The sequence below is a fragment of the Perca fluviatilis genome, chromosome 15, assembly GCF_010015445.1.
Source record: "Perca fluviatilis chromosome 15, GENO_Pfluv_1.0, whole genome shotgun sequence".
In the NCBI taxonomy this organism is placed as follows: Eukaryota; Metazoa; Chordata; class Actinopteri; order Perciformes; family Percidae; genus Perca; species Perca fluviatilis.
In genome coordinates, this window is record NC_053126.1 from 29,363,391 (window position 1) to 29,384,553 (window position 21,163).

A 21,163-nucleotide genomic window follows, 5' to 3' on the forward strand; every position below is an offset into this window, starting at 1 on the left:
GTTCAGTTTGCACTCTTCATTCTCCTTTTGCTTTTACCTGCAGAAACATGACCACCGGAGTGCTCTTACAGTTAGTGGCTCTTTGGCTCTGTGTAGCAGGTAATGTACCATGAATTCACAGGTCATAAAAAAAAAGATTTTTTTTTTACTTTTTATCTCCACTAATTATGATGTTTTTACTGTGCTTCTGCAGAGCTATCCAGTACAAGTGTTCATCAGGATCCCCCTGCCATGTTCAGATATAGTGGGGAAAACATCTTGATTAACTGCAGCCACTCCAATAGTGATTTTAAGATGATCCAGTGGTACAAACAGTCCCTAAGGAGCAGTGAAATTACTCTCATTGGGTACGCACAATACAAAACTGTGGCCGTTGAAGCTCCATTCAAAGAGCTGTATAACGTGAGCGGGGATGGGAGAAGTCTGTCATCCCTTCATACTCTAACAGTGAGCGGAGCCGAGGGCTGTGTAATGTATTTCTGTGCTGCCAGTGATGCACGCTGCTGCATAAACCCTACGTCTTTAACAAAAACCCTCGAACACATCGCAACATTCACCTGCTCTAACCACACAGGGAGAAAACACTGATAATATCACACAGGTTTGATGCAATGCTTTTATTATCCAATAGGGTGTAGTGTTTCTCTCCAAAGAGTTCCACATGTGTGCTTAGTGTGTCATTGACATGAAATACATGTGGGATGACATCAAGATGTCTGCAGACGAAGTGACTTAATTTATGTCTATTTACACTATGAAACTCCATGAAATACTTTGAGTAACAAATTATACCAGGGTAGTGTTATGTTGGTGTCAAGTCTGAAATTCTAGTTTATGGTTTAACACTGAATTATAATTTGTTTTTTCAACGCCATATTTGTACTCTTAGGGTCTACTAGAATAGATTTACATGCTTTGATGTTTAAAAACACCATTACGTTTCTCATCTCATTGCTGCAGCACCTCTGCCTGTAACACTCTGTCTGAGCTGTTGGCCCAGCTTCCTGAAAAGCCCAGTCTGCTCTGATTGGTCAGCTGGCCCAGTCTGTTGTGATTGGTCCACCAAGTTCATGGAGGTAATATATATATAATTTGTCAGAATTCAAGATGCATGCTTTATTTATCTGTACTTTTGTACTTCATCTTCATTTATGGTGATTTCTTACAACTTTTGATGAGAAAGGAGACTAATGTCTATGCATTTTGGACTATGTCTTTTTAATGATTTTATTTCGTCATACATTGTAAACCCTAAAATTGAATTAAAAATGAAAAACCAAGAAAATCTTGGGTCACAAAAAGTCTCAGAGACTCCAGCTCTAAAACATGGTTAAATATAATGGATTCCAATCTGCTCTGTGATCTGTGATTGGTGCTTACAGTCATTTTTCTTACACAGAAATACCTTTCTAACTCACAAATGGGTCTATTTGGATGTTTTCTCATTATTGGAGTACTATAGTCTGGATAAAAAATTTACACTTCCACGATAAAGCCTGACATCCGGCGCGTGGCTCACGCAACATACAGTAATATTCAACCCTTTACAACTACCAGCATCACATTCAGTTGATCTATCTCGGCTATATACTGACTAAATTTGAAAAGATCACTGCATGCAATTTAAGTTTTAAGTTTTTTCTGCCCACAGTTCACAGCCACTTTGTCACCCAACACCCTGCAATCAGCTGGAGTTGGGCTGCGTTCAGACAGCCTGCATCGGCCGTCCCACGGTGCGTCAAAAAGGCAGGTCTTTTAATTTATTGTGAAGTAGTGCGTTTAGGCAGTGGCAGGGGGTTGCCGCAGGGGGCACGCTCAGAAAAACACAGCAGGCCTGCGGTGAAAAGTTGAAAGCGACTCTACTTTTGGAGAAAATCAACCCCACATCACCCTGCGGTGGCCAATCATGTAACCGGAGATCAGACTTCTCAGCCGAACGGTGTAAGAGTCCTGTACAGGAAACAGGAAACATCACTGCCTCTATCGCTGCCACGAGAAAGTTTTAAAACACCAAACACAAGCACTGAACTGCCCGGGAGTTCGTGTAAAAGCTGAATGTTTCCCGCAACAACAAAGCACTCGCAATGTCTCGATCTTCTCTATTCTTTCTCTGTGAAATAAAGCTGCCTTCATGTGTGGTCAGAAACGTTGAGATCCATAAATGATCTGACGGAAAACACTAACTGTGAAATATAAAGTTTGCTTGTGTTACGTTGGGGGGGTAGCACCCCCCTCTTATACTTTGTCCCATTACTACCTGCTTTGCTCCTGTCATAACTACTAAGGCCACTAGGGGGCACTGTCACTACAAACGTATATATACAGTACATAGGTCATAATTGCTGCTTGAACAAACAACTTATGTTGGTGTTTTTCGGGGGCGGGTGGGCAGTCTCTCTCCCATCAGCTGCTGTCTCACTGTGAGAGACGTCTGTGTGTCGAGTGGATCAAAATGATCTCACCTCTCATCATCTGCACGGTTTGTCTGCTCTGTACTGCAGGTAGTTTTACCCTAGTCTTTATGTGACTCAAAAACCCCAAATAGGTTTTATAATCTGTTATATGCAAATCATTATTTATATCCAAAAAGGGAGCTTTATTTTAAATCTCAGCTTGTGTTCTTTCTTGATTCCAGGTGTGGGCTGTACTAAGGTAGTCCAACAGACTCCAGGTTTACTGGTGCAGAGGGGTCAGTCTGCTCAGATGGACTGCAGTCACACCCTGCCGGGCGCCTTCTATAACATGTACTGGTTCCAGCAGTTACCAGGGAAGAGTATGGAGCTCATCGTCCACACGGTGCCGTACAAGAAGCCCGACTTTGGGAACTTTAGCCAGGACAAATACTCAGCCAACAAGACGGTGATTGAGAGCGGATCTTTCACGGTGAAAAATGTGAAACCAGATGACAACGGAGTGTATCTCTGTGGTGTCAGTGCACACACAGCGTTGCAGATACCTGGCAAGCTGCACAAAAACTACACATAGATAAAGTTTGGCACACTGCCTGATTCTACCTCAATGAGGAACAGAGCAACTTGAGCTTACCAAATAGAAGGATCAAAGCAGCAACATGGATGACTATTTTTATTGGGGGGTTCATTACTTCCTCTCAGAGAAGCTGGTTGACATGTGCATTTGGCTTCATGAATCAGGTTTTATAGTGCGTTCCATTTACCTCGGAACTCGGAAGCCGAAGCTGGAAGTGACGTCACACCCGAGTTGAATGCGTTCCATTTCCAAGTGGGATTTTCATTGTTTTCATTAGCTCTAGCCAGGTTATCCATTGTTAGCAATGCCAGTTTATAACAACGCATTACGCTGTTTCTGTGCATACAAACAACGTATCAACATGTCCACAGATAGAATATGGATAGCGCTGCGTGTACGACTGATTTTGTGAGACACAAATAACACAGAAGTGCTAATAAACTGCTTTCACAACTGTTGATGCATGGAGCAGCCATGTTGGATTTTTAGCTCGGGGTACTCTGTGGTTGCCCTAATTCCGAGCTTGGAAATCCGAGGCTCTTGATGGCTTTTTTTGTGGGGTCATCCCAGACTTGTGAGCAAGTCTCTGAACTCGAGGTTCAGTCAAATGCTAGAGGTGAAGTCAGGGGGAAAACACTTAATGTCTCTACTAAATTTCATGGCAATCAATCCAATGGTTGTTGGGATATCTCAGTCTGGACCAAATTGGTGGACTGACAGACCGACACACCGACATTGCCATCCCTAGATCAATGCTCTGGTTAAAGATATACCACATACAAAAGCAAAAACAGAAGAAATAGTAGAAAAGCACTCCAAATGCTCATGATTGGCTAATGTGTGAGTTCAAAGAGTGTGACTCACTCAGCGCAAAGCAGTCAATCATCATGCTACACTTGCATGTCTAGTTGTTAAACATACAGATAAGTCATCTGGTATTTTGGTCAGAAGAATGAGAGTTATATACCTCATATAAATTATATAATCCAAAAAGGACCTGTGCAGTAGAGCTGAAGAGCTTTGCCCGAACCCGACGGAACCTGACGGGACCCGACAGGTTCGGTCTTGTGCTCCAGGTTGCGCGGTAAATGAGCGGTCAGGTGATGAGTTTCAATTAGCATGAAAATGGATGCTGAGGAGGTGAAACGAAGGCTGGCCTGAGCCTCTGGCGATTACATTTTGGTTGCACCGGCAAAGAAAGCAAAGTCTGAGGTGTGGAAAACTTTTGACCATGTGCATAATGAGAAATGACTCATTCTTGACAAAAGGCAAAAGAGCTGTGTGCGTGTGCACATTTGAATAATGTCGGGCTGTAAACAAGTTCAGGCTTTTAAAAAGCTGTCAAACAAAATGTACTTGTCGGGCTCGGGTCAAATTCTGTCGGACACGGGCCTGTCGGGCCTTTTAAGGCCCGATTACAGCTCTACCGTGCAGCAGAGAGGGAGCATCTGCGCACGTTGTTGAGATTGAGTGAGACTTTCATTCCAAGAAAAACTAAATCAGCAAGTCTCCCAAAATGAAATGCACAGTTTTCGTTCAAGTGTTTAGGTGACAGCGCCCTCTAGTGGCCATAGTCATTTTGTTACCTTACTTAACATAACTTACTGGGACAAAGCTGAGCAACATGTTGTTGCTGGTGACCAAACCACTGACTATATATGTACATTGAAGCGATACTGTCGTTAAAGACCAGCTGATCGCTGTCCGATTCTGTGAATGAATGCTCGCATTGCATTGTGGGATATCGGCTTTGAATGCGTCTAGCTTGGATCATATCATAATGTTCTGTATTATAGCATATACTGTAATATTACACCGGTAATAAGACCGAAATAATATTATTAAAATAAAGAAATGAATCCCATGATAACATCTAAATAAATGTTAGTAGATGTAGCGTTATAGTTTTAAAAATATAAATAAAGAAAAAAGCAACCCAACTTCCCTGGCCGAAATAGACCGAAATAATAACATTAAAAGAAATACATATAAACCATGATAAGATCTCGTGAATACATTTTGATTAAAACAGCTGTTATTGGGCTAAAAATACCAATAATAAAACTGTCACAGATTTCGAGTTAAGGGGGGGCGTGTTTTTTCTTTTGTCTATATCTGTCGGTGAGGGATTAACAGGAATGTCTATCTGACGGAACTTAGATGTCCCACAATATCTGCTGCAGTGACTTTTGAAGGTTATCCAAATAATTCTAAACAGGAGAGTCAAAATTATATAATTTGTCCTTTCCTGTCACCATATGAGGTGGATCAACAAGGCATGCTGTGTGATATGTGATAGAAGCGCCATTTGGACTTGAGTGAGCCAGGGACAAACATGTCTCTCTTTTACCTGATAGCACGTGAGCATAGGGCACAGCATATCAGGCACACCTCTGCCTTTGACATAAAACTTCCTCATCTTCTACTTTATGCGACGCGCCATATCACTTCCATTTCCTGCTTGAGACAGACCCAGTAAATAGTTCTCAACATGCACAGGGCTTTAATTACAGTTATGATCCCACTCTTCTGGATCAAAGGTACATTAAGGTATTCATTTTTGCTTAAACTTCAACTTGCTTCTGATTCATTTAAATTTACATTCATCATGTTTTGTTCATTTCTGCAGGAATATCGCCAAGTCAAAGTAAAGATGTTCATCAGACTCCAGTCGATCTGCTGGGGGAGATAAACGATACGGTCAAACTGACCTGCAAACACAGCATCAACAGCTATGACACCGTTCTGTGGTATCGTCGCTCGCTAGGAGACTCTTCTTTAAAGCTTGTCGGTTTAACGAGTTATACATTAGTTCAAATGGTCGAGAACCCCTTTCAGGGTAGCTTTAAAGTGAGTGGAAATGGTGAGCAGGAAGCGTTCCTTCATTTTCTCAAACTGAGGCATCCCGAAGACAGCGGGCATTATTTCTGTGCAGCATACAGTCGCACAACGATAGAAAAACCCCAAATACCCCTACAAAAACCCTCATGTCACCCTGTACACCTGGAGCAAAACCACATCAACAGGCACACTGAAGAGTCAGCCAAACAGTGGGAGGAGCTGAAGAAGTAATGGCAGAAAGACAGGCAGAGTTGTAGTCCTTTTCTAGCAGACAGGTTGGATGATTTTGTCTTCATACTCAAACAGTTAGGCAGAGATTTCAGCTCATGACACTTAGCATGATCTCTTATCTCATCATACCCATCATCATCTGGATTAAAGTATGTCTATGGCCATGGGAAGGCCCTTAACATCACCACATGCAAGGGGGCTATCCTTGCACAAGTATATAAATACTTGGGCATCTGGTTGGAAACTTCACTTTCTTTCTCCATCCACATATCAAAGCTGCAATCTAAGGTCAAGGCGGAAACTTGGTTTCCTTTACAGAAACCATTCCACTTTCACCATTTCTGCCAAACTCACTCTCATTCAAATGACCATTCTACCCATTATGGTCGCACTACAGGGTTGCTTGCAAGGTCACTCTATCAAAACTCAACACTCTTTACCATTCCACTATCAGGTTTGCCACAAATGCCCCCTTCAGTACATACCACTGCACCCTATATTCATCTGTCAACTGGCCCTCCCTTCACATTTGCCGTAAGATTCACTGGTTCACTTTCGTTTACAAGACCCTTCTTGGTCGATCGCCTCCTTACTTAGGTCACCTGCTGCAGCCAAAGTCTGTCACATACAACACCCGCTCCTCACTTCATCTTCAATTAAGCTTTCCCAAAACCAACTCTGCCTTCTGGTCTCGCAACTTTTCAATCTGCTGCCGCTCGTGACTGGAACGCTCTGCAAGAGATTCTCAAACTGGACAAACTAATTTCCATTTCATCCTTCAAAACCATCATATCATCCTTGTTCACGGTGTTGTGGAAGTTTCCTTTGCAGCAGGGGGGGAAATTTCAGAGTTTAGTAAATTGAAACAAATAAGACAGACTGAGACTAAACACCAAGTTGGGTTTTTGTATTTTATTAAAAAAGATATATTTGCAAATATAGGAGCAACATGATTTCACAAAAGGCCGCAGCCCAGTGTGGAGTCAGTTTCTCAAATGAGTGAACAGAACACTAGGCTTATATGCATCTTCAGAGTGACAGCACACACGCACTTAGATTATTATGACGCTACAGTTCTTACAGGCAATCTGATACACATGAAGACAATCAGAGAAATACAAGAGACATCTTGGAGCCATTTCGCCTCCTCCTCCCGGTACGACTTTCACCCCCCAGTTACATCTTAACTGGCATGGGAAAACTAGAGAGTTTTAGGGCGACCTTGTAGCCCCTATCTGTTCAGACAAACCGTGCTTACATTATGTTCCAGACTGGATGTCTCACAAGGTTAGAATCAAAATCTGCATGTGGGAATGAGAAACTCTTTCAGCATTTGTGAGAGAATTAAAGTTGAAATAAAACATAAAAATATAAGGAATTATGCTTAAATGTAATTTTTGCCATTACAACGGACATACAGTATCTCACAAAAGTGAGTACACCGCTCACATGGTAAATATTTCATTATTTCTTTTAATGGGACAACACTGAAGAAATTACACTTTGCTACAATGTAAAGTATTAACTGTACAGCTTGTATAACAGTGTAAATGTGCTGTCCCCTCAAAATAACTCAACACACAGCCATTAATGTCTAAACCGCTGGCAACAAAAGTGAGTACACCCCTATGTTAAATTCCCATAGAGGCAGGCAGATTTTTATTTTTAAAGGCCAGTTATTTCATGGATCCAGGATACTATGCATCCTGATAAAGTTCCCTTGGCCTTTGGAATTAAATTAATAGCCCCCCCCCGACAACATACCCTTCACCATACCTAGAGATTGGCATGGTTTTATGTCGGTTAGCCTAATAGCTGAATTGATTTGCATTGAGAGATGATTTTATGGAAAGTACCCCATGCCAGTCTCTAGGTATGGTGAAGGGCATGTGATGTGGGGCTATCACTCTCTCACTCCACCCCGGCCCTCCAGCATCCTCCTCCCCTGCTGATTTGGTGAACCGCTACAATAATTGTTTCTCCACTTCCCTTGATGCCTTGGCCCCCCCGAAGGATCGCACAGTCTCCTTTGCCCGTACTGCTCCTTGCTACACCGCTGACCTTGACAGCTCAAGACCACTGGTCTTCGTCTTGAGCGTCTATACAAAAAGACAGGAATGCCCAACTATACGTTGAACATGTATGGCATTACAAAAATACCCTATACCCTATTCCAACCTCATCCGTTCTGGAAAAGGCAACTCCAGAGCCCTGGTCCACTGGTCACTGAACTGCTTTTCTGCAAATCTTTGACACCAAAATCAGCACTATCCACCAGCAGTTGGTCTCCTCATGCACCTCCCCATTGGACCCACCTTGGATGGTTACCCCAAGCCAGCCACAACTTCACCCCAGCAATGAAATATACCATCTCCGAGCTCATCCGTAAAGCCATATCTACTACCTGTCAGCTTCATCCCTTCCTCGTCAAAGCTTTGTCTGCCATCCATTTTCCCCATCATCACAAAAATAATAAACTCCTCCCTCACCACTGGATCTGTACCCCTGTGATGTCCCTTTGGTGACATCTGACTGTTTTTTGCTGTCTACATTGTGGAGGTGTGTTCTAACTTGTGCATCCTGTTTGCAGGTTACTAATTAAAATAACCCAGCTCTTACACTTCACAACACCAACATACACTCACATCTTTCACTTATGGACCCCCTACACCACTGACTTCACGGATTTCTACATCTCATTCTATATATAGTTAATTTGGTCTAATTTGGTTCAATTTGATTTAATAAAGTATTGTTTAAACATTTAACATGGTGTCGTCTCCCTCTTGGTTATGACCATTTGAGCCAGGTCATGACAGCCCCCACCCTAAAAATGGCTGCAATCACAACCATCCTTAAAAAAAACGGTGCTGATCCAACTGACGTCAACCACTACAGGCCTATTTTCAATCTACCATTAATTTCAAAAACTCCTGAGAGGGTGGTTGCCGCTCAACTTCAGTCCCACCTCAAACAACCTCCATGAACCCTTCCAATCCGGTTTCCACCTTAAACACAGTACTGAAACAGCCCTGGTTAAAATCACCGATGACCTCCTCCATGCTGCAGACTCTGGATTGCTTGCTAGACCTTACTGCTGCCTTTGAAACCATCTCTTACCCACTACTCTTGGAATGCCTGGCTGACATTGGCATCACTGGTGTTGCACTTTCGTCATTGTTCACCTTCTTCTAAAATATTGGAAACACTAAAGCAGAACCAGAAAACCCAAGACGTCATCAATTTGGTGTTGCTCCTTTATTTCTGAGACCAGAAGTGTCAGTGAGTTTCGGATATTCTGACCAATAAACAAGCGACCGTCTCGACCGTGTGACATGTGTTTACAATGTTTGGTGCTGCGTGAACGCAACCCGAACCAAATGAACAAATCGCTCCGAGTCCACCGAACTATAGGTGTGAAAGTGGCCTTAGTATCATCAGGAAAATGTACTTAAAGTATTAAAAGTAAAATTACTCAATGCGAAAAAAATCCTCACATTTTAGAAACTGGAAACAATCAAAACTGTTTTGTTGTCTAATCATTTTAGACATTTAGACATTTATTCTACTTGTAGGACTATGTATTGTTAGGTAGTTTAATTTATTATTATTATTAATTTCATAAAAAGAGGTGATAGTATTATATACTGACTGTTAGGTTCCTGGACCTTTATACTAAGTCTAGAATGGATGTGTTATTATTTGATTTTCTATAGATAGACAGAAAGGAAGAAGATAGATGGAAAAGACAGAGAGCAAAAAAAAAAAAAAAAATGTAAATATGTGTGTGTATGCATGTATGTATGCATCTGTGCCTGTGTATGCATGGGTATATGTGAGCTGTAGGTAGGTAGATATATGGTATAGCGTAAAGAAGTACATGTCCCTCATTTATCTCCATTTTAATTTTATATATATGTATGTATATATATATATATATATATATATATATATATATATATATTTTTTTTTTTTACATGTTCAAATAAACTACTACTAATAATAATAAAACATCATATTTCATAAACTACATATGTTTTGTCTGCAAAAATCTTAATTTGCACATTAACTAGTAACTAAAGCTGTCAGATGAGTGTAGTGGAGTAAAAAGTACAATATTTCTCTCTGAAATGTAGCAGAGTAGAAGTAGAAAGTGGCATGAAAAGTAAAGTACAAGTACCCTTAAATGTTTACTTAAGTACAGTGCTTGAGTAAATGTGTGGTATTAGTACTTTTACTCAAGGTAAGGATCTGAATACTTCTTCCACACCTGAGAGAAGATTATGTCAGTTGAAAATGGGTGGGATTAAAAAAAGGTGTGACCAGTAAAGATGTCACTTCCCCTATGCAGCATTCAGAAACACAACATTCTCTTTTCCTGCTTGATTCTTTTCTTAGCCGTCACAGAAATAGCAGCAGTCAGGGTGCATGGAGCTCCCCCCACCCCCCAGTCTTCAGTCAGACGCAGAAAGATGGAGGCTGAGATACGGATCCGCCGGGTGGGGGAAGGAGAGCCGACACAAGCAAAGAGAAGTCAGGTTTTTGTGTGATGCTGTTTCACTGTGAGGACAGGGGCCCACGGTGATACAATCCAATAGAGCCGCTGTACAAAAACCTCCTCCGTTGAACATGCTTCAAGTGGAGCGCTACAAGTTACCGGAGACACTTGACACAGATTCAAAACATCTATTTTCTTAAAACAGACCGAATGCCTCACTATTCTGACATTGTTCAAATACAAATTTTCAGTGGGGAAACTAACTAAATAAAATGAAAAAAATCCCATTCCTAAAGAAACTGCAACAGCAAACTTGGATGTTGTAATGCCCATTTTCAGTCATATCATAGATCATTAGCCTGTTTCAAAGCACCAGTGATTGGCAGTTTTGTCACTTTTCGGTAGTGGATGCAGTCACACCGACACTGGAGCTGAAGCTTCCTTTGGATATGGAACTAAACTCACTGTTCTGGGTAAGTTGGCGCTCTCACAGCCTCAATGCGTCACGAAATTTTTTTATTTTGTTTGACAATGAAGGAAAAACCTGTCTGACTGACTAACTGCCCGATAGACTACCTGACTTGGGAAGATTCTGATCCTAACAAAAACCTGTTAACTCAATGTTTCAGCTTAATATTGTATTTCGGGATTTGGAGATATCTTAAGGTTCTCAGAATATAACTAATTTCCAAAACATGCAAAGGGTCCTGAGAGGATATGTTGGAGAATGAACAGAACAGATTCATGCTCAGTATTTCTACACTGTGATAATCTAAACAAAGAATACTTTGGAACTGAAACCAAACTGGTTTAGCTTAAATTAGGATTGAATAAGGAAATAAGCCTTTGGTTCAATTGCACCAAAACTGGAGGTTGGTATGTTTTTTTTCCTTTATGCCTTTGTAGTTCCAGTCTAGTGGTTTATGATATCAAGGGTGCGCGCTGTGCCTATTACGAACCCCGTTTCGGCCCAGGCACAAAACTGACTGTTCTTGGTAAGTAAGACATTAGATTTTCTTCTAATAAATGACCTGTGAAGCAAAATATACTGCATGTACAGTATGTGATCCTCACAAATCTTTCACCTGTTGTTGAGACAATCTCATTTGTCTTTCCAACTGAACAACATAAGCTGTAGTACAGCCATTTGTACAGCACTTTCAGGGAATTAAAGGTCATATACAGTATATAGCCTGCTGAAAGTACCAGGACAAAGGTGCCTACCATACAACAGACTCTACAAAAGACTTTGAAAAGACTGAAAGTCTGACACCATCTCACAACTAAAGACAATCTGTCGTAAAGTCACTGAGTTTTTAGTCACAGGCTAGAAGATTTTACTACCAAGACTTAAAAACTTACCATAATATCAAACGCGTTTGATTTTGTCAGAACGTCAAGACGGGAAAAAGACTGACTGGTGACTGAGTTTTATGACCACCTTACACCAAACGTTAGAGAAGACGGGAGCGCATCCCAAGACTCTCAGGATTTCATTGCGATATTGGAAATTTGTCTGCGACACTGGAATCGCTTGAAAAGTCTTTTGGTGTAATATCGCCATTAGACTAAATTGAGTACTGTGCTTATGAGACATGGTTCTGTGGAGGAACCATATCAACTGTTTTAGGTAAGAAATCAACATTAAGTTCATTAAAATATCATAGAACTATGGTTTTGTTCAGATGTGATCCCCTGTAAAGATACTGTAAAGCGTGAGAGACACTTTGCACGTGATGATTCATGTTCTAACTGCGAAAAGAATGACTTCAATGATCATAGAAATGCCTTAATAATATATGTTGGTGTTCAAAAGGTGGTCTGTAGCAGAGAGTGATTTGATTAATTATATAGGCTACTACAGAACATTACACCGAAAGTCTGCACACGCCAAAGTGTGACAAAGTGAAGAAGAGCACAGAGACAAAAAGCAGTAGGATACGTTTTTGTCACAGTCGGAGAGCTCTGTGTTAATTCTCCCCGGCTCAATTTGGAGCTGGAACTAAGCTGACCGTATTAGGTAAGAAACTCTTCAACAACAAATCAAATTCACAGCTGGTTTATGAGGGAATAGGTAATATGTGGCTTTTAGGGGATTTTATTTGGTGGCAGTAATTGTGGTATCCCCCCTTTAAATGATAATAGCAGTTATGGCACAAGTTAGTCTTGTTTAATTCCTAATGACTCAGTCCTAACGTTTTCTACAGCAAACTGCCGCAGCAATAAAAGAATTGGCTCTTTGCCCACATGATTGCTCTCAATGTGAGTTCAGATCAATTCTGTGAGTATCCAGTCAGAGACTGACTCTGGAACCAAAATTACTGTCTAAGGTAAATAAAAGGGGAAAAAAAGATTTAAAATAGTGATATATATACGTGAAAAGTCAGTTTATTTAGGCAAATATTCCATAATGTATTAGCTTGTTTAATATCTACAATGTATGGTTTGAGGGTTTTCACAGTGGTGGAAGAAGTATTCAGATCCTTTACTTTAGTAAAAGTTCTAATACTACACTGTAAACATACTCTGTTACATGTAAAAGCCCTGCATTGAAAATGTTACTTAAGTGAAAGTATGTAAGTAGCATCAGGAAAATGTACTTTAAGTATTAAAAGAACTCAATACAGAAAAATACTCACATTTTAGAAACTGGAAACTATCCAAACAGTTCTGCCAATCAACCAAGTGTTTAATCGGTAGTTTTTGGTAACACATCAGATTTTCTTCTTATGAATTTCCCTGTGTAAAAAACTAAAAACAAAAGGTACTGTGTGTGATCCTCACAATTCTTGCAGTTGTTGTTGAGAGAAACTCATTTTCTTCCAGCTTTACAGGCTGTAGTACATGCAGTGATGGCGCTTTTAGGAATTAAAGGACAGCAATAGAGTAATATAGCCAACTGAAAGTACTTCACACAAATTTCCAGACAATGGTTTAGTTTTTTTCTTTCTGTGAAGAGCAACAAAGTAGTTAACAGCTTTTAGTGCAGACGGTTTTTACTATATAGGTATAGTCAATGTGACCAGCTCCAACCCTGCTTACTTTTGTAGTGGCACCAAACTGACTATCTTAGGTAAGGCAAAATAACACAATGATTCATCTCTGAAGTTGTTTTTTTTTTTGTTAAGATGGGGTTGCAGAAAAATTATGATTTGAATGTCATTGCAATTATTTAGATTTGAGCTGTGTTGCTGTGTAACTCTGTACTTAGGTGGACCTCAAACAGCGTCAAACTCAATGCTGTGAATCTGGAATTTAGAGGACGCCCCTTTCTTTTTTTTAGTCAAATAAGGGAAAAGTTAAATAAAGTGAATACAAAGCTACTAAAGTAGAACAAATCTTAGAAGACAATGGCATACTAAGACATAGTGGAGTAAAATGAGATGAATCAGTCATACGATAAGTATGTGATAAGTGTTCTGTTCAGCCGTTGTCGTGTTGTGCTCCACTTAACCTGCTTATCTCGGAGAGGAAACCAGGCTAACAGTTCTCGGTAAAACAATAATATATCTGAAGAAATTGAGTGATAACGGCTCTGAATGGGAGAAAGCTACTGTAAACTGTAGAACCATGTTGTCTGGCATGTATGTTTAGCATGAGAAAATCCTCCTGCGCCCTCCTCACTGTTTATTTCTAAATTCTGGTGTTAACAAGTGACAATAAACCAGGAATTTGATTGAAAAGAAATATGCTTATTCTCTTTCTTGCCAAGAGTGAGATAATACCACTCTGATGTCTGTACGGTCAACATATGGCTGGAACCAGAAGCTGGCTAGCTAGCTTACCTTATCTTATCTTGGCTTAGCTTAGTGAAAAGACTGGAATCAGGGAGAAACTAGCTTCTTTAGTTAGCCTTGATCAGTCTAAAGTTAATAGAATCCACATACTAGCACCTCTAAAGATCACTAGATATATCCAATATATCATGTTAAGAACACCTAACACGATATATTGTTAATCTTTTGTTCAGTTGTTGCTGGCATTTGTAAAGGTTTCTGCCTAGAAATAGTCTCTCAAATAACCACTGGTAAAATGGCAAATTGTTGTTGTTGCTGTTTTTACACTTTAGTTTCTACGGAAGAGGATAAAAATGTATTTGATTTCTGATTTCCTGAATTCTGAGTTTAAGGTCAGATTTCTGAGAATAAAGTCAGAATTCTGACTTTAAATTCGCAACGCAAATACATAATTTACATGTGGCCCTTGTCTTTTTCCGTAAGTTTCTGTACGCCTTTCACAAATGATATACACCATGTTAATTAGTGAACTTTAAAGGTGCCGATGCGTCAGGGTTTTTTTTACTTTACAAAGATTGAGGCTAGCTGTTTCCCAATGTTTCTAGTCTGTATGCTAAGCTAACTGGCTGCTGGCTCTAGCTTCGTATTTTCCATACAAACATGAGATATGAATCTTCTCCAGAACAGAGTAAGCGTATTTCCCAAAATGTCGAACTATTCTAATGATTTGTTTCTTTTGCTCCCCCCCACAGACTCAAACCGTACTATCACCCCGCCAAAAGTGAAAGTGCTTCAACCTTCGCCAAACGAGTGTCAAACCAACAAAGACAAGAAACACAAGAAGACCTTGGTGTGTGTGGCGTCCCATTTCTACCCGGACCATGTGAGTGTGTTCTGGCAGATCAACGGGGTGAATGTCACACGTGGCGTGGCGACCGACAATGCTGCCCTGTGGGGAGGGGAACATTACAGCATCAGCAGCAGGCTGACGGTCCCGCTCAGTGATTGGCTCACACCGAGCAAGACGTTCACCTGCACCGTCAGCTTCTTCAACGGGACTGATACTGTGCCCCGTTCCGATTGGGTCCGAGGCGTTGAAGGTATGTTCAGCTGAAAGTCAGAAGAACCTAGACATGTTTATGATGTGAAACTCCACTACAGTTTTTTCCCTAGGTTTGTGAAAGACTTAGGTGCACGTATTCGGAAAATGTTACTTTTTCAGCAAGAAAAGATTCAACTTCACATCATTATGGACTATTATTTTAAACTTCTCTGTCTAAAATGTTGGAAAATTAGAGCAAATAATGAATAAATTACATTCAAAAAGCTTAAAGGCAAAACATGCTAAAGAAGTCCACTGGGAACCAACTACAACCATTAGATTTGAGAAAAGTAATTTAGTTGAACTCATTTTGCTCAGGTGGCGCCCAAAACGGCTTAGGTGCTGCGCTTACGCCTTTACTATAATAGTAGGGATAACTCTGCACTCTACTAACTAACTAATACTAATAAGCTATATCTACTTTTTTTTCCTGTCAGTACCAGCAGCACCGACAAGAGGTAAATATAGTTTTGTGCAAACTTACACATCGCAAAGCATCGACAAATCTGTCATTCACTTAAATGACGGCATTTTTTTTTTTTTGCAGGGAAGTATTTGAGGATCACGCACACTGCCAAGCTATTCTACGCCACTTTGATCGCCAAGAGCAGCGTCTTCGGAGTCTTCGTTGCTTTTCTGGTGTGGAGGCTTCAGGTTCGTCCCTGTACCAAAAGAAATCCCACTGGAAGTACTGTACCTGCCACAGGAAATGGCTTTGGGAATTTTGAAAATGAATGCGCGTCAAAATACTGACGCTTGGTCAGTGGCTCTCAGCGTCAGATCACAAAATCACCCTTTAGAGTCTGTATGGGACGCACCGGGCGTAGCACGAAACAGCTTGACCGCGGCGCTGTAAGATGACGTTGTGTAAAGAGCGACAGCGGTAGCGAGTAGTATGGAAGACTGAAAATCCATTTAAGGAGGTTGGTTGGGGGGGGTGGATGGGTCAAAGGACTTTCACCCAGGAGACCGGGGGTTCGTGTCCCGTTATTGTACCGCGTATCATTGAAACATACATTTTGTAACCCCACCCACAATCTTTTTCAAAATCTAACTGTCCAGTTCTTGTGCCGCATGACGTCAAAAGTGACGCCAAGAGTCTTAATATGAGGCCAAAGGGCTGGACGCTAAAGGAGACTTTTTGCGTCAGTAACAAACGCCAAAGGCACCTGACCAAGCGCCACTTTTTGACACGCTGGGAGTTAGACTGTGTTGGGCCGGACGGTGCACTAAAGCCCCTATCAGACATAGAATATGTAACATTTCTGGCTTCACTTACTGTCAGGCAAAAGTGTAAATGTTAGTTAGGGCTTTATGTGGACATGACCAACACATTCTCACACCCAACTCGTAAAATAAGGACGTTCGGTCAGGAGCCTTTCTCGTTCTTATTTGACGTTAAAAGTCTCCTTTAGCGTCTCATGTAAGCGTGCTTGGTCGCCACTATTGCCGTCCCTTTTTCTGAGAAAAACAACGGGGAAAGGACGCCTCAAAAGCCGGGAAACACACGCCGGAGACGGGGAAACTAAACGCCACACGCGGAGCGCGAACCCGACTCTCCTGAGCGAAAGTCCGGTGTTTTACCCATCTGCCACCCCAATCACCGTCCTTACGCAGCAATTTCCCATTACATACCACTCGCTAAATCTCATCCAACTGCGGCTCTCCCCAGTACGTTACACAAATACGCCGAAGGGTGCCTTTTTCGTCGCATCAGACGCTGAAGGACACTGACCAAACGTACTTATTTTACGAGTTCGGAATGAGAACGGGTTGACATGACAGAACTGTTGCAGTACAGTTACAGTTTGCTCGTGCGAGAGAGATAGTGGCAGCACTGTGACCAGCTCTGTTCTTTTACCTGACTACATCAGTGATGCATTCAGCTGTTGATTATTAAGGACTGTAGTGAGAATGTGGGACACTCATACCTTTTTCCAGCCCCACGAGGGCAAATAAAATTCAATATACTGATCTGAAATGAGAAGAAGCTCCTCAGCAACTTCAAAAAATCAAACTTCAGTGTTTTAGTTTATAAAACATTTCGGTAACACTTTACTTGAAGGTATCTACATAAGAGTGACATGACACAGTCATGACACATGAACCCTAACCCTAACTTGTTATGACAAAAACCGAATGACACTTGACAGAAGCGTTATGTCATAAACTTTTATGACTTGTTTATGTTTATGACACGTTCATGACAGTGTCCTGTGACTCTTATGTAGATACCTTCAAGTAAAGTGTAACCGACTTTTCTTAGTGCACAAGAGATGATAGGTATGTGATGAATTTGTGAGAGTTAAAGAACCAAACCTGCATTTAATGCAATTTGATTTCTCTCTTTAATCTCTCCCTCCATTCTTCTCTCTCTCTCTCTTTCGCAATCTTGCTGATGCCATTCAAATCATACCTGTGCCGTATTGGAAGTGTAACAGGAAAGTCACAGACTTTTTCGTGATTTTGTGATTGCCGTCACATTTATTTACCAAGGTGCATGTCTCAAAGGGGCTTAAGTGTAGTATGGAGGTGTTGAAATGAATATAGTATTAGTTTTTTTTTATATATAAATCACTGAAAATATGTCCTTCTCTGTCTGCTGCACAGGGCTCCTCTGGGAAACAGAAGGACTGAGAGCTGAGCTACACAAACCAGCTGATTCGTCTGGTTTCTGTGAATAAAGATTCTGAAATCTGAAGAGCGCTTGCATTAAATGCTCAGTCAGTTTATTCACATCCCGCCCAAATTAGAGCAACTCGCTTGACTTAAGAGCCTTTGATATCCATACAGCAGAGGTGGAAAGTAACGAATTACATTTACTCCCGTTACTGTCATTGAGAAGTTTTGTTTGTGTACTTTTACTTTTTAAAGCAGTTTTATTTGAACTGTACTTTTACTTAAAGGTGCACTATGAGTTCCTGCATGGTCACTTCTGTTGACGTTCCAAGTCAATTCCAAACAAAACAGAGCAAGCTTGCCCCTCCCCCCATGTTTCCGTAACTGCCCCCTCCCCCAACCATCTTGTCGGTGATTGGCTGGAATGTGGTTTGTTGTATTTTGGTGCACAGCCTGTGCCCCTAGTGTTTGTTTGACGTTTACGACCCCTGTGTTGTCTCCAGAGACCGGGCTATTTCACGGTGTATTCAGGGGGGGCAGGCAGATAGCAGATCAAGGAGAGATGCCTACGATTTGAGACAAAATTAAATTGCGCTGAAACCATGCAGGAACTCATAGTGCACCTTTAAGTATGTTTTGTTTGAAGTATTGTACTTAGCTACATTTTAAATCACATCCATTAGTGCAGGGGTGTCAAACCCATTTCAGTTCATGGGCCACATACCCCTAATTTGATATCAAGTGGGCCGGACTAGTAAACTACTCCTGAAAGATCAGAAACTTTATCTGCCACAGAGTTTCTTGTCAGCTTGATGTTGGCAAACGCAAGTTGCTTCTGCTACGACAGCCTTCTAAGGCCATTGTAGGAGAAAAAAAGTCTTCTCTAAGATTAAAGTTGTAAATTTACGGAAAAAAGAACTTGGATATTCTCTGAGATTAAAGTGGCAAATTTGGAAGTGGAATAAATTACTTCTCTGCAATTTTTACACTTTGCAAAGTCATCCAGTGGGCTTGATTGGACCCTTTGGCCGGCCGGTTCTGGCCCATGGGCCCTATGTTTAAGTTAGTGAGTAAAAAAAAGGAAATAAAAATCTCTCCGACGTTGTTCCCCTTATGCCCATTATCAAATCACAAACGACTGTGATTTGATTTTAATTATGAATAAGATATGAAATAAGTATAACCATAAAAACTATATCTCCCCCCACCCGCTGTTAAAAAGTAACTAAGTAGAACATTTTAAATGAGCTACTTTTTACTTTTACTTGAGTAGAATTTTTTTACACCTGTAATTTTACTTGTTCATCAAAGTTATAGTACTTGTACTCAAGTAGAATATTTTTGTACTCTTTCCACCTCTGCCATACAGTATAGCTGATTGATACGATGCAGTCCTTTTGTGTAAATGCTGGTGACCTGCTTCCTGCTGAATCATATTCTCATTAAAAAGAATTCAGAAGAGATATATGTATCATCATTTCTGTTTTTTGTTTTGTTCTTGTGGGTTGAGCAAGTCAATATTGAAATATCCGCAGATAAAAACCATTTTTTTGTTATTGTTGTTACTGTTATTGCTGTTACTGAATAATATATATATATATATATATATATATATATATATATATATATATATATATATATATATATATATATAATTATTTCCTTAAACATGTCAAAATTTGATCCTGGTTTCCTATAACTGCAGCTAATTAGAATGCTTTTAGATTTTTCCATGTCAGTTTGTACTGTGATGCATTCCATGATTATATCTAGAACACAAGACATTTTATTAACTATTTTACATTGATATCTTTTGTCAATATACAATGCAACCCTCTGTAGTTGCCTGTTGCCTGTCAAAAGTCAACACAAAATACAGAAAACGCAGTTGTTAGGGATGTAACGATGCATCGCAAATCGGTTCCAAATCAATATACGTGTGTAAAGATTACAACAGGTTGAGATGAAAAACAAAAAAAATTAATTGCGATGCAATTTCTAACCGGCCTAGGGCGTAATCTACTTTTGATTTTGCTGGTTTGACTTCAGACGTCACCACGTGTTCTCGGTTGATATATTTAAAGAGATTTTATTTAGTTTTTTTTTTATGTGGGATTACTTTTAAAAATCGGATTAACCGTTCTTTTTTATTTAGTTTTTTTAATTTAACCCTCGTGTTGTCTTACCCGTCGAACATTTCCCCCGACTAACTGTACTACTTCATATCAGCTCCTCTGGTTTGTTTTCGTGCAGTTAGTCCGTTAGTTTCCAAGCCAAACACACACCAAACCACCCAAATTTCTTGCCGGAAAACAGACAAAAACAGATGCTTAGCTTTATTCATCTCTGGCCAAATTGGCTAGTACTTTACAATGTTATACTCGCCAAAGTTAGTTTCACTGGCACTTCGCGGGTTGGCAGGTGTCAATTTAAAGCCCTGGTTGGGGCAACTCAAGAGGGTTAACCCTCCAGTTGTCCTCGGGTCAAATTTGACCCGTTTTCAAAGAAATATAGGTTACTTAAAACCAAATTGCCTCAAAAATAACATGGATGGTTCCATACAACGCTGTTTGCAAGTCAAATGAAGGATCGGATCATTGAATTGTGGGCGTTTTATTCAACTTCATAGCATTTGAAAAGAAATTGAAATGGTTTCAAAACCTGACTAAACGTTGACATATAACAGTCTGTGATCCACTCCACATCCTTTTTTTTAACCCAGAAAGTAGGTATAAGTTAATATTAATGAGGTTTATTGACCATGAATTCCAGAAATAAGTGTAACACTAGTGGTAATAGGTTGGAATGAAGTTGGATAAGAAGATGTAACACAGAATTGGGTGATCATTTATACTTTACAGACAAAACAGAAGGAGGACAACGCAAGGGTTAAGATCAAATAAAATGCCAGTGTCACTTTTGATAAGAGGACACATCTGTTGTTTGGCCCAGTTTTATATAAATAAAGGAATATTTTTCAGTCATTTGTCAGCAGCTCATTCTGTGAAAAAAAAAATCGTGAGACTATCGTATTGTCAACTTAAAATCTTGAATCATATCGCGTCGTGAGTTGAGTGTATCGTCAGCAGTAAACATGCACGTTATGTCAGCTTCCATACGTTTATGAAAACAGCAATGCACTGCCCA

General features: G+C 40.4%; 1 protein-coding gene across 1 annotated transcript; it reads left to right on the forward strand.

Annotated features, from left to right (window-relative positions):
* Positions 1 to 2,452: 2,452 nt before the first annotated feature.
* Positions 2,453 to 18,354, forward strand: LOC120575282. The gene is made up of 8 exons (XM_039826003.1): positions 2,453 to 2,501; positions 2,636 to 2,932; positions 10,459 to 10,593; positions 11,383 to 11,553; positions 15,048 to 15,395; positions 15,835 to 15,855; positions 15,945 to 16,051; positions 18,008 to 18,354. The coding sequence occupies exons 1-8, from the start codon at positions 2,453 to 2,455 to the stop codon at positions 18,032 to 18,034; spliced, it is 1,155 nt and encodes a 384-aa protein (XP_039681937.1). The 3' UTR covers positions 18,035 to 18,354.
* The last annotated feature ends 2,809 nt before the right edge of the window (positions 18,355 to 21,163 follow it).